Raw genomic sequence first — 16269 nt, 5'->3', positions numbered from 1 at the left:
GATGGAAATTGTCTGACAGGGAGGGAGCAATAAGATTTGGTTTTTGTGGTTTCGTGGTTGGCTTTCAGCCCTTCTATAAGACGTGCGAAAAAATTTCCAATAATCGACCGACGCAGAAGCTTAGAAGAAAGAAATTAAGAGGAACTTGGGATTAACAACCCAAACTTTAGATAAAAGCAAGATGGCTGAAATTGTTGGTCTACATAACCCAATTCACGTTATCATAACCCATTCATCATATATGCGTAATTAGATTCATATGATAAGGAGATGGAGCCACATGTTTGCAATGATCATCATCTCTAAGGCTCTCTCTCTCTCTCTCTCTCTCTCTCTCTAACCCATGGAATGGAATTGGTGGTGATGCCCCTAGAGCTTCCACTGCAGTACGGTAGCCACCTCTTTTACCTAAACAAACAAACCAGAAAAAAAAAATTGCAGTATTCTCTAACGAAAATAAACCAGAAAAAGTGCTTTTTATTTTGTCAAACAAACAAGGTGAAGGAGGGAGCCAAGCCAACAACGAACGTGGTCTCCGTTATATATTTATTTGTGAACTATGTAGTAGATACAAACAACAGACACGAAGAAAGGGAAGGGAAATATACTAGATTTTACATTGCAGTTGCAGTTGCAGAAAGAAAGAAAGAAACATAATGGGATGGATACTTATTAGGGCAGATGAAGAGAAAATGGATGGTTTGAAGATGAAGATGGGATCATACGGAGAGAGAGGGAGAGAAGCTAAAGTCAACATCCCACAACTCAAAACCTCCCTTGACAAAGTCGTAGTAGCCTCCCTTGATTGCCAGAGTTTTCTTCAGCAAACCATCTCTCACAAATGGATAGCTCAGCAGATTCCCAATCGACACATTCACCGCCTCCTGCATTCATTCATTCATTCATTTCCTCTTGTTAAATTAATTCATTAATAAGCATGCATGCATGCAAATTGCAATGATGCAATGCAAAAACAGAGGAGGAGGAAAAGCAGAGCAGAGCAGGGGACCTTTTCACAATGGCCGCATAATTCAGCGAAGGGAGCATCAGCGCCATGCTCTCCCTTCACCTTCTTCCCTGCAGGGGAGGCGATGCTCACCCAGTCTTCTATGAAGTCACTGCATCATCATCATCATCATCATCATGACATGAATCATGATCAAGCAACAAGGTTAAATAAAAAATAATAATTAAGATTAACAAAGGCAGGCGGCCTTGTTCTTAATTAATCTTACGTACGTGGAGGTTTTTCCATCTTCTGGGATGGACAAGAGTCCCTTAATCCCACCACAAGCGCTGTGCCCAATCACCACAATGTATTGAACCTTTTTATGTACACAAATCAAGTAAGTTAGTTTAAGTTAACCCAGAAAGGAAGAAAAAACTGGAGATGAATGAAATTGATTACCTTAAGATGCAAAACAGCATACTCAACGGCCGCCCCAGTCCCAGAGTATCTAGTCTGTTGTTCAAACAATTCCAGGTTTCCAAAATTAGAAACTGTCATTGATTCATTTGTACAAATTTAGAATTGTTAATGTGATCATTAATAAGGAAGAAATGAAACCTTATCGAAGGGTGGGACCAAATTAGCAACTGTGCGGACCACAAAAGCCTCCCCTGGCTGGATATTCAGAACATGTGATGGGCAAACCCGGGAATCCGAGCATGCAAACAACATAAACTGCAAACACAAACGACATTCATTCATTCAAAACTGCAAACTGCAAAAAAAAAACTCAATATCATTCAGATACATGAATATAAATTTATACCTTGGGCCATTGGCCTGTGGCAAGTTCATTGAACAGAGCTGGGTTGGTGCTGTGAAGTGAAAAACACAAATTTACCAATTTAATTAAGAAACAAAATGCATGGCTGAACTAAATATATATGATACGAGCTCCATTCAAGTGTACATACTCATATTTCTCTTTCTTGAAGTGAATGAAGCCGCTCTTGAGTCTCTCGACGGCATCATAAGTCTTGGTGCCGCTGCCATCGACTGTCTGCAATTGGGCTGTTATCTGCTCCACCTTGGATGCTGCTTCAGCTTTCAGCTCTGCCTTCTCACTGCATGAACAATTAACCCAACAAGCATTTTACTGATTTTTTAATCCTCCCATCCCAATGTCCCATGCATCCCAAACACAAACACAAACACAAACACAAACTAGTAGTTGAACAGAAAGAAAGTACCTGAGAAGTTTCTGGAGAGATGCAATGGCCTCTTCATATTCCTTTCCCATTTCTTCCTTCTACAAAATATCCGCAGAGAAAAATAACATGTTGTCAGTTAACAAGAGATTTACACTTGCCATATATACTCACATACAGTAAACAATAACAACCAGTGATTACAAAGGATATCCGCTGGGGATATATTGTCTTACTTAGTGACTCAACGACACCGTTTTCAGTACTAGTTTTAGCTTAAGTTGGTGCATGTGGCAAGAAAGGTAGGTCTGAATATTTATACCTTTCATTCACCAGTCAATTTTAAAATTGGAGATGGTAAAATTAGTACCATACATGTGTCATTTTCCTTTTTCTTTGTTTTTAGATTTTGACCATACACATGTCACTTCTGAGTGATGAAAATCAAACAGCCGTGTGATGAGATGATGGGGAATCAATGACCAGCGTCCACGTCGTCCCGGTAACCAGAGGATTAGTTGTGTGACAACAAAACAGATTACTTCCATTTATAAATAATTTGACACGTATATATAGCAATTAATTCTCATTCTACTACTTCATCCACATGAACCAAAGACCAGAGTGGAAAATGCCACGAAACCAGTTAATCAATTAAATCACAGTTGTTCTAACCAAAATCAAATCAAATCAAATCACAGTTGTTGTAAAATGTCAGTTTGATAAACAAAGCAAAAAAAAGCTCTGATCAAATGCAGACCTTAGATAGGGTTAGCTAGTCACATTGTCATAATATAGTTATATAGTTTTAGTACTAGTTGAGAGAGAGAGAGAGAGAGAGAGATAGTACCCTAGTTAGAGCAGGAACAGAGGAAACAGGCTTGTTTTGGATGAGGCTAGGGGCAGGAGATCGAGAAGCAGGAGAAGTAGTGAGCCTGGCAGAAACACTGCAAGGACTAGGTTTCCTGCTGGTAGCAGGAGAGAAGGGTGAGGAGGAGGAAGAAGAGGTGAGGTTGAAGCTCTTAACTAGCGAAGCTGAAGACATGGTGGGCAACGAACACTGGACCTTCCTGCCTTTATAGAACTACCAACCCACCACCTTCTCGTCTATATGAATATGATATATCCACCCAAAAGGCCTAGCTCTGCATTGAAATTGTGATGGCGAAAGCCAGGTAAACGAGAGCTTCTAATCTTCAAGGATGAGGTTTGGACGTTGGAGATGAACCCATGCATATCTCTCTATTCTCTCTCCATCCTCTGCCTGTCGCCACCACACCACACAAGTTAATAATAACAAACACCAACAATTTTCTTCCTCCCTTCATTGTAAATTGCTGCTTCCATGCATTTGGTTGTTTGTTCGGACACGTGCCACAATGCCGTTGGTGTTTTTATCTTCTATCTTCAACCTTATAGTGTCCACACCACTTGATCCTCCCGTCCGATTCCTTCCTATATACGTTGTTGATTGTTCTCTGAGTGTGAGTGTGAGAGTGAGAGTGAGTGATCAAATACGATCTAATATGTAATAATGCAGTATGCATAAGTTAGATATATCTCATTTGTATATACTAATGCGATAGTGAGTTAGATACATTATCCTTTCATTCCTAATCTCCTTCCTAGCTAATAGTTTGAACAAGACTATAAGACGTACAATTTCATTCATGAAACACTCCACCATTTTGAGAGAATATGGTAAAAATGTCTCATATTAGAAGGTTAAAAAATCTTGCAAATGCGGAGTTGGACTACTCCCTACATTGCCAATTAAGGTAGAACCTTAACTTCCTTCACGTCCATCCCGATATCCTTCCCTTCCTCAATTACTCAGTGAGTCTATATATATACATACACACGCATATAGACAAGTTCAAGTATGTTCATAAAGGAAGTAAATTAAGTGACTCACATTTGCCTACTCAACAATCTACTGCATTTTGATTCATTGTAGAAGTTGGTGGCTGGCAATGCAATATTCAGGGACTTTTAGAGCCTAGATATATAGCCTAGCCAGGCCATGATGTTTTCTTTTTCTGAAATTAAAAATATATTAAGATTCTGTCTGAATTTCCAAAGCAATAATAGCTACACGCATGTCTACACTCTCCGTCCACATATTCAATGTGGATAAAGTTGACTAATTTATTACATCCTAATCTATGAATATATTACTACCGCAAGCTAAATGTGAGTTTTTTAAAATAAATAAAAAAGAAAAAGAAAAAGAAGAAGACATGGTTCTGGTGCTAGGGCTGTCTATCGTAGGGGGAAATGGAATTAATGGCTGACATGCGACGGACATAACGGGTGACAGATTATAGAGATAAGGTCCTATCCTTAAAACTTCAAACTTATGGTTCCTGTGCATTCTGGCGTCTTCTTTTTTTTTGTTGGTCGAAAGTGGATTATTTCTCACTCTTCTATCTGTTTTCTGCCTCTGCCTCTGCCTCTGCCTCTGGGGTATACATATTCTACGGATTTTGTCGGCATCTCCTGTACCTTCTTTTGGACTTGTAGCATACTTTCGATTTCCACCCTTTACTTCCGATTTGTAGCGAATCGTGAACGATATTACTAGGTCTACCTTTTTTTCTTTTAATTTTTGCTTCCACTCTCTCACCTTTGTGGGCTTGCAATTTGTTTTGGGCTGCCCAACTAAAGCCCACAATAGAATTTGCAACATGACTGCCCATCCCAAAATTACACAGTTAAATAAAAGTGGAAATTGCAAAAAGAATTTCATGTAGGAAGTAGAAACAAGGCATGTAAATGAGTTCATGCCTGTACTGTACCCATTTATTTTCTTCCATTTTGCTGCTTCACGATGCATATCATGTAAATCACTAGTCGTGCCAAATAAATTATCTTCTGGGTCATCCTCTCTCAGCACGAAGAGTGCCATCAAATCCCAGTTGTTGTTGGGTCGATAGGCCTCATAGAGTTGGACAATAAATTTCAAAGTCACACCGAAAAATTACTAGGAATCGAACTGAATTAATTTAGGAAGGTGGGATTGAAAGTAGCGAGAGCAAAACGCTTCCCTGCTCGTGTGCACCTCAGCAGCATAAAGTGGCCGGACAGAACGCATCATCAATAGCTGATTGGCAACAGCGGCTATGTATCAAGAATCAAAAGGTTGAAACCAAAAGAAAAGAAAAAAGAAGAAGTGAAAATGGGGACAATGTAGGTTTGGGCGCAATTGTAACCACACCAAAGAGGGAGAGGGAGAGGGAGAGAGAGAGAGCAAAACATTATATGAATTTCTATCTTTCTATATGTCGACATTTTTCTTTTCTAACAAACATTATGTCGACATTTTTGGTATCATATTACATACATGCGAGTGCGACATATTTACAATTTAGCTGTAATTTCTCTTTTTGTGTACAAATTTAGATTACATGCTGCCATGCTGGTCCCCACTTCACAGGACTCTCTTGGATTATGCTCCTCTCTCTCTCTCTCCCCTTCCATTTGGAAACCTCTGATGTGTCAGCATGAAATGAAACCAGTATTCATCGTAAGATAATAACCTGGTATGGTGTGCAGGTGCAAATACCAACTCAATTTATGATTATTATACACAAACCACCTCAAGAATCGAATCAACTTACAATTTATGAAAATGTCTTTTATTGCATGATATATTCTAAACTACCAGACAACGGTCATATTATTATGGAAATCACCCCACAACGGTAAGGTATGTTCAAAATATTAAAATATTATTTAAATAGTATAGCCGCACGGCTATACGATTAAAATATTCGAATATATTTAAAACGTATAGCCGTTCGGCGATTCTATTAAATTATTCGAATATATTTCAAGCGTATAGCCGTGCGGCTATACTATCAAAATATTCGAATATGTTTCAAGAGTATAGCCGTGCGGCAAGACGGTTTATACATACATACATATTTAAAATATCAAGGGTTGGAACCCAATTTTCAATTTCAAGTGCGTTCAGCAGTGAAAGCAAAGCGCTTCCTATCTTTAACAGCAAGACTCCAATGATCTACTTCAGGTGTATATCGATTCTCCTTGCTACCACCCATTACATGAGTTGCTCGGGCACAGCATCAGCTGCAATTTTAGCCAGCTTGTAACTTATCTGTGAAAAGTGAAGACCAGAATCAAACAAAGGCCGTAAATACAGTAACATAATCACAGAGCAGATGTGATCATTACGGTAATCAAATCTGACAGTCAAGTTCCTCTCTTTAAGCACCCAACAAGAAGCAATGATGGAAAAGACTGCTGGCAAGCCATAGAAAGGAAATATGAATCATCCAAAATTCCTGTCAAAATGGAAAAACAAATTATGAAAACTAAATACCATCATTTTCACTATCAAAGTGACAAGCAAGTGTGCACAAAAATATGATTACCATCATGTTATTGCCTCTACATCCAGTCGTCTGCCTATGGATGCAAACCAGAAATTCCTTTATGTCAATAGTTTCAGACTTCTTTCGTAGTAGGAAATTCTTGCTTACATCATATGAGCCACAGCATAATGTTATGGGCACAATCCATTGACCATCGCCTTGGGAACCACTCGAGTAGAATTGTGCCTGCCATTTATTAATTGACTTATAAGATCATTCCGAGCACCATTGAATAAAACCTATGCAATCGATTTAAGAGCTTCTATATCCATTAGAGCTCAGAGATGTTCTTTCAGAATTCCATTTGATAATCAAACAAGATTTGACAGGAAGTTCCATGAATTCATTAGCTTGTTCACAGGTTCCCCAGAACCCTCCTCAAGGGCAGCCCATAAACCAGCACGAATGAGCAACCGAACAATAAAAAGTATAATTTTTCCCGCGTTTTGACACAAGCCAACCAATGCACAGATGAGAATTCACATAAAAACGCAACAAAGAGCCAAGCAAACCTTTCCGGGTACTTCATCGTCAGTCTTCGTGGGTATGAGGATCAGACTGGGTTTTGAAATGTCAAGGGGAGGAGCCCAATTGGAGGCAATGGACATATAGGAATTAGCAAACCGAGGCGAAGAAGCCCAAAGGAAATCAGCAATCAGAGCAAATATATACAGTAGTCATTTCTACGGGTTTAAGTTTAAAGTAATGTGCTAAATCATGAAAATTTGGATTTAAATATATTTTTAGATATTCAAATATATTTAAAGCGTACAGCCGGTCGGCTATACAATTCAAATATTCAAATACATTAAACACGTATAGCCGTTCGGCTATACTATTCAGATATTCAAATGTATTTAAAGCGTATAGCCGGCGGCTATCCTATTTAAATATTCGAATATATTCAACAAGTACTATACTATAAGTATAGCCGCGCGATATTATAAAATAACGGATAGCCCTCGGCTATACTATTAAAATACATATAGCCCCGCGTCGATATTATTAAAATAAAGTATAGCCGGGCGGCTAGACGATTAGAATATTCATATAAATATATATATTTTTAAGAGTATAGCCGTGCGGCTATACGATTCAAATATTCAAATACCTTAAATCCATATAGCCGCACGGCTCTACTACTTAAAATGTTCGTACAAACTGACAGAGGATAGCCGTTCGGCTATACTATTAAAATATTCGTATATATTCAACACGTATAGCCGTTCGGCTATACTATTAAGATATTCAAATATATTTAAAGCGTATAGCCAACCGGCTATACTATTTAGATATTCGAATATATTCAACAAGTACAGCCGTTCGGCTATACTATAAGTATAGCCGCGCTGCGATATTATAAAAATAAAGTATAGCCCCTCGGCTATACGATTAAAATACATATAGCCCCGCGTCGATATTATTAAAATACAGTATAGCCGAGCGGCTAGACGATTAGAATATTCATATAAATATATATATTTTTTAAGATTATAGCCGTGCGGCTATACGATTCAAATATTCAAATACCTTAAATCCATATAGCCGCACGGCTCTACTACTTAAAATGTTCGTACAAACTGACAGAGGATAGCCGTTCGGCTATACTATTAAAATATTCGTATATATTCAACACGTATAGCCGTTCGGCTATACTATTAAGATATTCAAATATATTTAAAGCGTATAGCCAACCGGCTATACTATTTAGATATTCGAATATATTCAACAAGTACAGCCGTTCGGCTATACTATAAGTATAGCCGCGCCGCGATATTATAAAAATAAAGTATAGCCCTTCGGCTATACGATTAAAATACATATAGCCCCGCGTCGATATTATTAAAATACAGTATAGCCGACCGGCTAGACGATTAGAATATTCATATAAATATATATATATTTTTAAGAGTATAGCCGTGCGGCTATAATATTAAAAAATTTCGAATATATTGAACGAGAATAGCCACGCTGCGATACTATTAAAATATTCGAATATATAACGTGTACAGCCGCTCGGATACGATTTAATATATCAAGGCGAGGGGCCATGTTTCAATTTCAAGTGCATTCAGCAGTGAAAGCAGAGCGCTTCCCATCTTTAACAGCAAGACTCCAATGATCTACTCCAGGTGTATATCGATTCTCCAAAGTTTGAGTTGCTGAGTTAACAAATTGATTTTCCAGCGAAGAGAAAGGCTACAACTCAACAAAGCCTTAATCCCGATATATGGGCTCAACTACACTAACACTACCCCTATAAATATTATATATATATATATATATATATATATATATATATATAAGAGCAAAATGACATAAAGACATGGTATAAATGACATTCTCATTCAAAAACGTGTATGCACGCAGCAAAAACGTACACTTCGTTCTATGCAATCTTATTAAGGCAGGCATGAAATGAGACCACTATTCATTTTGGCTTTTATTTCATCCATCGTCCGGATTTTGGTGTGGAGTGGCACAATCAATCTCTCTGTTCTGTCTATCTCTTCTCTGGTTTGATACTGTTCTTCTTAGTTCTACTACTACTGGTGCAAAACCCTCCAAAAGGGCCCATCGTAAGAAAATAACCTGGCCCGTATTTTAAACATAAGATATACTTACCAACTCTTTAGATGTTGTGCAAGTGCAAATACCAACTCAATTTATGAATATTATACAGAACCACCTCAAGAATCGAATCAAGTTACAATTATGAAAACGTCTTTTACTTTGGAAACTAATTCCATGATATGTTCTAAACTACCAGCCTCAGAAAAGAAAAAGAAAAATGTAAGACGACGACTGTATGATGGAAATCACCAGCCATCTATTTTGGAGCTAGTCTAATTGGGCATATAGAGAATGAAACACAACGAGCAGCTTTTGCCAGCATGAACCGCTCATTTTCTGTCAGTGGCCTCTCAATCACCTTCACAACATTCACATCCTATCAAAAAAGTCAAAACAGCCATGAGAATTGGAGATACAACCCCCCACAAGTGAAGTGATCACAGTCATCATAGGATATATAAAAGGAGAAAGATCAGTCTTTCCCGAATAGCACATAATGTATCATATCCTTTGGGGAAGGAAAGCATACGCACTGGACAAGTCCAATTTCTGCTTCTTGGAAGAGAAAACAAGTCCAGAGATTTAATGTACTAATACTTGTTTAAATTTATATCAAAATGAAAACAATTGACGAAACAGAAATGCATAAGTGCAGTGACTGACCTTTATCTGTTGTTGAACACTAGGTCTCACACTGGCAGTATCGCCGATGATGATTATATTGTTGACATTTCCACTTTGATCCCTTTCAGAAGGGGAGGATGTCGAATGCCGCCATTGCCCATTAACAATGAACTTGTAGTAATACCTGCAGGTCATGAGCATAATACCATTTAAAACGAAATTTAGATAAACTCATCATGTGATACTTCCATGATTAGCTAGTCTAAGAAAACTTGAAAAAATTAAACAAAAAGCTCACGCGTATAAAACTCTAACTCTACACATATGCATATTAATGTGTTTCTGAGGTTTAATTAATAAAGTTAATTAAGAAAAATAGAAATCACAATGCCTTAGCTTTACAAGTTTTTCAAGCACTGGAGTTAACCAAGGGCATCAGGTCTCGTATTTTGATCCCTGTGACAATAACAAAATAAGTAATACAATGCTTTTTTACTTACTTTCCTTGTGAAAGTCTAACTTCTGCTTCCCATCGTGATCCACCTTTGTGATTTGCCCGAATTGGTTCTTTCCAATTTGCAGTGAAATCTCCAACCAAGGTTACATCCTCCCCCTGTAAATAGAGACACAGACGAAGCACCAACAGACACAAAGTAGTTCCATTACTGCTCAAATATAGAAGGTACAATATGCTTTAAAGACTACATGCTTAAAAACTATTTACAGAACTAGTCTTAGGCCAAGTAAGGCATTGCGAAGAAATTTCTCTCATTGTCCCTTCAGATTTATACAATGACCATCGCCACTGCTAAAGTATACATATATACTTGAATTGAAACTGAAATTGTCAACTACCTCTTGTCCATTCCATACAAATGTCACAGCATGTGTTGGAGGTCCTTCATGCACGCCATTTTCCACCATGGCTATAAGATCCCATGTTGCCCAAGCAATTGCCGGTCTGCATAAAAATTTCAAGAATACTGTTCACCATTTAGCAATTACAAAGTGCCCCTAATCACAATAAGTGACTTCTTTCTTTTGATTAGTCAGTCACAAGCGAGGGAATTTTGTTCTTTTCATTCTGTATAGAACTCAAAAAATGAGGAGGGATAATGAGAATAACCTGTCAGGGCTGCATAAATGCAACCCAGTTACAAAATTATAAGCTGCGTGAAGGGAAGTATCAGTCATCCAGTGCAGGTATGCTATTACGCAAGCAGGAGACCGATTAAAACCAGTCGTACAAGTCACAAAAACACGATGATTCTTTTTCAATAAGCGTAATAATAAGCCCACACAAAATGGTAGTTTCTTCCTTAAATCAAAAGAATCTCCCTTCCCTGCCAAAAAAAAAAAATTGTTCAAACATTTTATGAGGTCTAGTAGTGAGGTATAAGCAACTAAAGCATTACCCTTTGACACATTCAGAAATCCCTTTCCGTTTCTGAAATTCACATTTCATTATGAGGAATATCATCCTAAATTAATTTTAATTCCTTCTTTGGTTGAAAGTACATGACACTACTAATTCATTTAAGCTAAATGTCCAGAAACTAGTCAGATGTTGAAATTTAATAATTCATCAAAAGTGCTAACATTATTCCTGATTAATATTTGATAAAACGATTGTTGAAACTACAAGAAGCAAGCACATGCACAACCTCCATGATTTGAAATGACTTCAAAATAAGATTTAGCAAATTTATATCATCAATAAATAGAAGATTGTACAGAACCTTTTATTTTTTTACCTTATTGGATAGTTGATCATCAGAATGTTGAATTTTTGGCACGACTCATTTATTGAGATGGAATTTATTCCCCAATTTTCTGTCTCAGTTCCACTTTGGAAATTCAGTATAGCAGTGACTCCCTGTATGAAGAATTTCCATAGAAGTTAAAGAGAGACATGGAAAGTAAGTTGATACAATATCACAATGCGTATGTAGTCTACAAATTTCCAATGACACAACAACCGATAAAAAGTTCTTTTGCACAAAAATACATGGCGTAACAGCACTCACCGCAACATTGGACAATGTCTCCACATCATCTTCTGTTTGTATACATGATCCAACATATATTTGCTCTGTAATCTAACAAATGAAAAACATAATGAATGAGCAAGTCAACGAAAATTCCAACTCATACAAACTATGCTATCGAAAGAACAAAAAGTTATTCAGTACAAGTATATAGTCAAAGAATTTGATGCATATCACACCTTACTGTAGCGCATGCCAATAGAGTGGTTATAGTATAGCTCGCCTTTAGAGCGATCCAGTGCCTTAATATATTCCTCAAGTGGGAAATTTCCATGAGCCCATTCTCCATGTTCCGACTCCTCCTCAGAAAATATACAAACAAGTTTGCTCATGGGTTGGGCAAGAGTATTCTTCTGCATTTGTGATTGAACACGACCATTTTGGCCATTCAACAAATTCCGTCCTTGTGACTTTAGAAACTTTGAGGAGAACGTAACAAAGCCAGAATTCCCACCGTTTTCGGTAGCTGATTGCAAACTTGAAGCCAACACAGTCTTGTTCCAAGTGGCAAAAGGAACTCGACCTCTATTGAAAAGATTATCAAGATCATTCAAAAGAAGCAGCTGCTGAATTGGAAAAGGTGAGAGTGGTCTCTCAAGAACCAGGCTAAAAGATCCTGCTTTCTCCGTGAGCATCTTCCTGAAGAAACCAAAGACTGAAAAAAATAAAAACAAAAACAAAAACAAAAATGAACTGACAATCTTTCGCAGCGAAATCATTAACAAAATTGAAATTTTTCTAAGGCTAATTGGGACATTTAATCCAAAATTCATTCAATGAAATTACGAAATGCAAAATGTTTATAGCATACTGTGTATCACCAAAGTCCTTGGCCTCAAGAAGCCTCCCTCCAGACGAATCACCGGCCTTTTTCAGTGTGTCACCCACCATTACTATCCTCGACTTCTCCGCATTGCCCTGAAAAATAGAATTCAAGAAAACAAATAAACCAATCAAAACAGAGAAACAGAATCAGCCAGACCAAAAGGTCTTAACTTTTGTTGAAAGAAGAGAGATAAAGGACGGAAATACCCCTTTCTTGAGGGAGTGGACAAAGATTTTGCCGTCGACGGAGAGCGCGAATCGAATTCCGAGTGGTTTGTCGAGAGTGACCATGTACTCGTTCAAGTTCATCTTGAACGATGACGAACTGTTGGACATCGCGAGAATCCTAACGGTTCCGCCATTGGAGCGAAGCTTCTCTGGACGACTCATCGTTGAACAGCCATTGATGAAAGACACGCGTCCGCCCCAAAAGGAGGAGGAGCAGCCGTGGAGCAACCGCGGAGATGAAGGATCGAGAGCTCTGCTACTCGGCAGTTGCAGAGTGACCATGTTCTTGAGGAATTCCAGACAGTTTTTTTCTGTTGCAAAGTGTGAAATGGAGCTTCAGATCATGTGCTGGAAGCTTCACCTGAATTCAACGAGCTTTCCAGCGCTTTTCGTTTGTTTGGCGTTTCCGGATACCTGCAGTGCCACGTCGGATGAGTATAAAAAAGTTTGCACCACTCATGGCCCGTACAGAAGATGACGTTGATTTGTGTAAGGACAATATCGTAATTTTGAATTAATGATGAACGAGCGTAGATCAATCACGATTAGTCACGAGAAGCATGGGAATATGTTTTCCCGCCAGATATTTTACGATGCATTTCTGACCGTTGATGAACTTATCAGACTATTTTAGAAGAACCTTGACCTTTCAATGTATCCAACCAACCAGCTTTGGCATTTTGGTAAAGTTGCAGATTTGAGTGACTAGATTAGTGAGCGGACCGCAAAACATCTAAAAATGTGGCAAGAAACAATTGCCCAATTGTGACAGCAAATAAACCCTTTCCTTATGAGCATTTTGGATGAATCAATGTTTGGTAATTCATCTCTACATCATCATTTTGACAAAGTGATGAGACTAAAAAGTACAGAATGTTTAATCTATCATGATATAAGATACTATAAGAGGGATATATTCACTAGCGCCTGATACAATCTATCTATCTCTTACGATACGATAAACATATTTAATTAGTTCATAAATTCTCTTATACAAACAATCTTCCTAGATAATTTAATCACATTAAAAGCAAATTGAGTTCCTTGAAATGTCACTTGGGATGTCATAAAAAGGTTTTTTACACTCAACCCATAAAAACATTTCTTTATAGAGAAGACCAATTATATAGTATACGTTAGAATTGAATTGATCAACAAGAAGAAAGGCTTTTCGAAGCCCTATAGTATATGTTACATATAATGGTGCACAATTTCCAAGCCGTTGTATTGCGAAGCATGATCCTCACCTCTCGGATCACAAAATTAATAATATTTTAGGAGTTAGTTAATAATATAATGTGCGTTTCTAGGCATGTTCTACAAATGAAGTTAACTTGATACACACTCCTAATTACGTTTTTTTTTTCACATTTTCACATTGGTTTTTTTCTTCTTTTATTGTATGTCAACAAGATCAAGGTGAGGTGAGGTAGGTGAAGGTATTTTTCTCAGAATTCACATTCAAGGCATATTTTGAAACTGTCAATCAGGACATGGCTAGCTCAGCTTGAGATGAGACCAATGACCCAATAACCAAATGAGATTTGTACAAAGCGGACTAATCAAACATAGAGGAACTAAACAAATGATAGTCTAACTCGAGACCACTATTGATGAGTCATGGGAGTTGGAATTCGAAACTACTAATTTACAAATCAAGGTCATTATTTTCTATCGGACTAGACTCTAGTGGCAAATTTCACTATACTTAATTTGGTAGACCATCAATTTTCCATTAATGTTAATAGACATTGAGGGACGCCACCTTTGGTATTCTATGGTAGCCAATTAATGCAAAAACCCCCGATTGAAATTTGAGAGGACTGCCAACCAGTAAACTCCGGCAGAGAGTGGAGGGTGGTTAGATGAGACAGTCTTTTCACACAATGAAGCTGGTCTGAAAATTCAAAGGATGGAGACGCCCACTTTGTTCTGGAGCCAATCAGCTACCCAGACACTAATTATCATTTTATCTTTGATTATTTTGAGCAATTATTTGTGTGAATGAAGCAAAATGGGGCTCTCAGAGCTTAGCAGCTGGCAGATTTGCACTCAGAAAATTAGGTCAACTTGCTTGCTTAGTGTTCCCATTTTGTCCACAAAAGTTTCAGGATTGAAGGTCTGAAGTGAAGATTGCTGCTTTTACTTTTTTGGATTTTCCAACATGAGTGCAGCAGCGGCGTAATCAGCTCTGTTGGACAAATGTTCTCTTTTTTTATTCTTACAAATAATAGAATTCAAGCTAGAAAAATATTCTGATTTTTCAACAGGGACAAGTTTTATTTTTGGACCGATGACCATATACTATATTTTGAATACACCCAATAAATCTAAATTACTATAAAATAATCTAATTTACGGAGAATAATTCAAACTCGGATAAAAAGAGAGACGGCCAACAACAGAGAGAAAAGTCTGGGACCCGATGACAGCCAGCACTGGACTCACCATCAATTTAATTGTAGTTAGTGGTCCCTTCAATTTTAAGCAGAGTACAACAAAACTCGAACCTCATCCACTCATCGCATTCTCATTTCGCTGTCTCTCGGATTAAGATTGAAACCCTAGTAGTAATATAATTTATTATTCGATAGTGGTGGTGTGGATGTGAACACAAACGACGTAATTACGCGCAAATACCTCTCTGCTTTTTGTAATTACCTTTTTCTTATTTTCTTTTGCTTTTGTAATTTTCAACACAAACGACTTCTTTCGTAGCTCCACTCCATATGTCGTTTTTTTAACACTACGCGCATTTGCGTCACAATCGAGCCATAATTTCTTACGCAACCAAAAGCTACCATCCAAATTTGCGGCAATCCATAAACATTGAAAATCAAGCCCTTTATATGAGACAACATATGTATTGAGTAGTTACCGACTCTGTCAGGCATTGCGTAAGATTTTTGTTCGCCTTTTCTGGTTGACTTTTTACAGATATATCAAGTTTAACTGTTTACATTTATACCCAAATATGTACTTCAAAAGCCAATTTGACCATATGACGGATTTCCTTTCACTTTTTCATTATTTTCTTATTAAAGCAATCTTAATGTCAAATTTCAGAGAGACGAATATCAATATTGTCCATAACTTAACAATCTACAAAGCTTAATAGGTGTGAAATTTTATCTCAAAATGTCTCATTGTTATTAGGTGTGAAATCACTTATTATGAGTTGTAGTTTCTTTAATTAAGTTTCCGATGTGGGATGTTATATTCTTCAACACGTCCCCTCACGTGGGACCACCATATAGTGGGCCACACGTAGAGCCAAATCTACATCGAAATTAATCATCTGGGTTTGTGTGCAGCGGAAGATTCATAGTTTATAGTCGGAGTTTATCAGGTCGATAGCAACACCCAGTCCAAATGTGGCTTGTCAGTCGTGTCGATGAATTACACCTAATCAAGGT

General features: G+C 37.6%; 2 protein-coding genes across 2 annotated transcripts; both read right to left on the bottom strand.

Moving 5' to 3' along the window:
- Positions 1 to 134: 134 nt before the first annotated feature.
- Positions 135 to 3462, bottom strand: LOC103329856 (carbonic anhydrase 2-like). The gene is made up of 10 exons (XM_008232377.3): positions 3008 to 3462; positions 2200 to 2258; positions 1924 to 2073; positions 1776 to 1824; positions 1568 to 1684; positions 1409 to 1462; positions 1240 to 1325; positions 1010 to 1118; positions 726 to 884; positions 135 to 408 (listed from the first exon to the last, which is right to left on the bottom strand). Exons 1-10 carry the CDS (start codon positions 3200 to 3202, stop codon positions 370 to 372), a joined length of 1017 nt encoding a protein of 338 aa, XP_008230599.1. The 5' UTR covers positions 3203 to 3462; the 3' UTR covers positions 135 to 369.
- A 5731-nt stretch (positions 3463 to 9193) lies between these two features.
- LOC103330172 (phosphoglucan phosphatase LSF1, chloroplastic) lies at positions 9194 to 13267 on the bottom strand. The gene is given in 10 exon segments (XM_089051363.1): positions 9194 to 9504; positions 9792 to 9936; positions 10253 to 10365; positions 10608 to 10713; positions 10879 to 11095; positions 11487 to 11628; positions 11780 to 11851; positions 11980 to 12439; positions 12612 to 12718; positions 12833 to 13267. Coding segments are annotated over 10 exon segments (1785 nt in total). The 5' UTR covers positions 13136 to 13267; the 3' UTR covers positions 9194 to 9384.
- Positions 13268 to 16269: the final 3002 nt, after the last annotated feature.

This window comes from Prunus mume, linkage group LG4 (assembly GCF_029339155.1).
Source record: "Prunus mume cultivar Tortuosa linkage group LG4, ASM2933915v1, whole genome shotgun sequence".
In the NCBI taxonomy this organism is placed as follows: domain Eukaryota; kingdom Viridiplantae; phylum Streptophyta; class Magnoliopsida; order Rosales; family Rosaceae; genus Prunus; species Prunus mume.
This window is presented reverse-complemented; position numbering and strand designations above follow the sequence as displayed.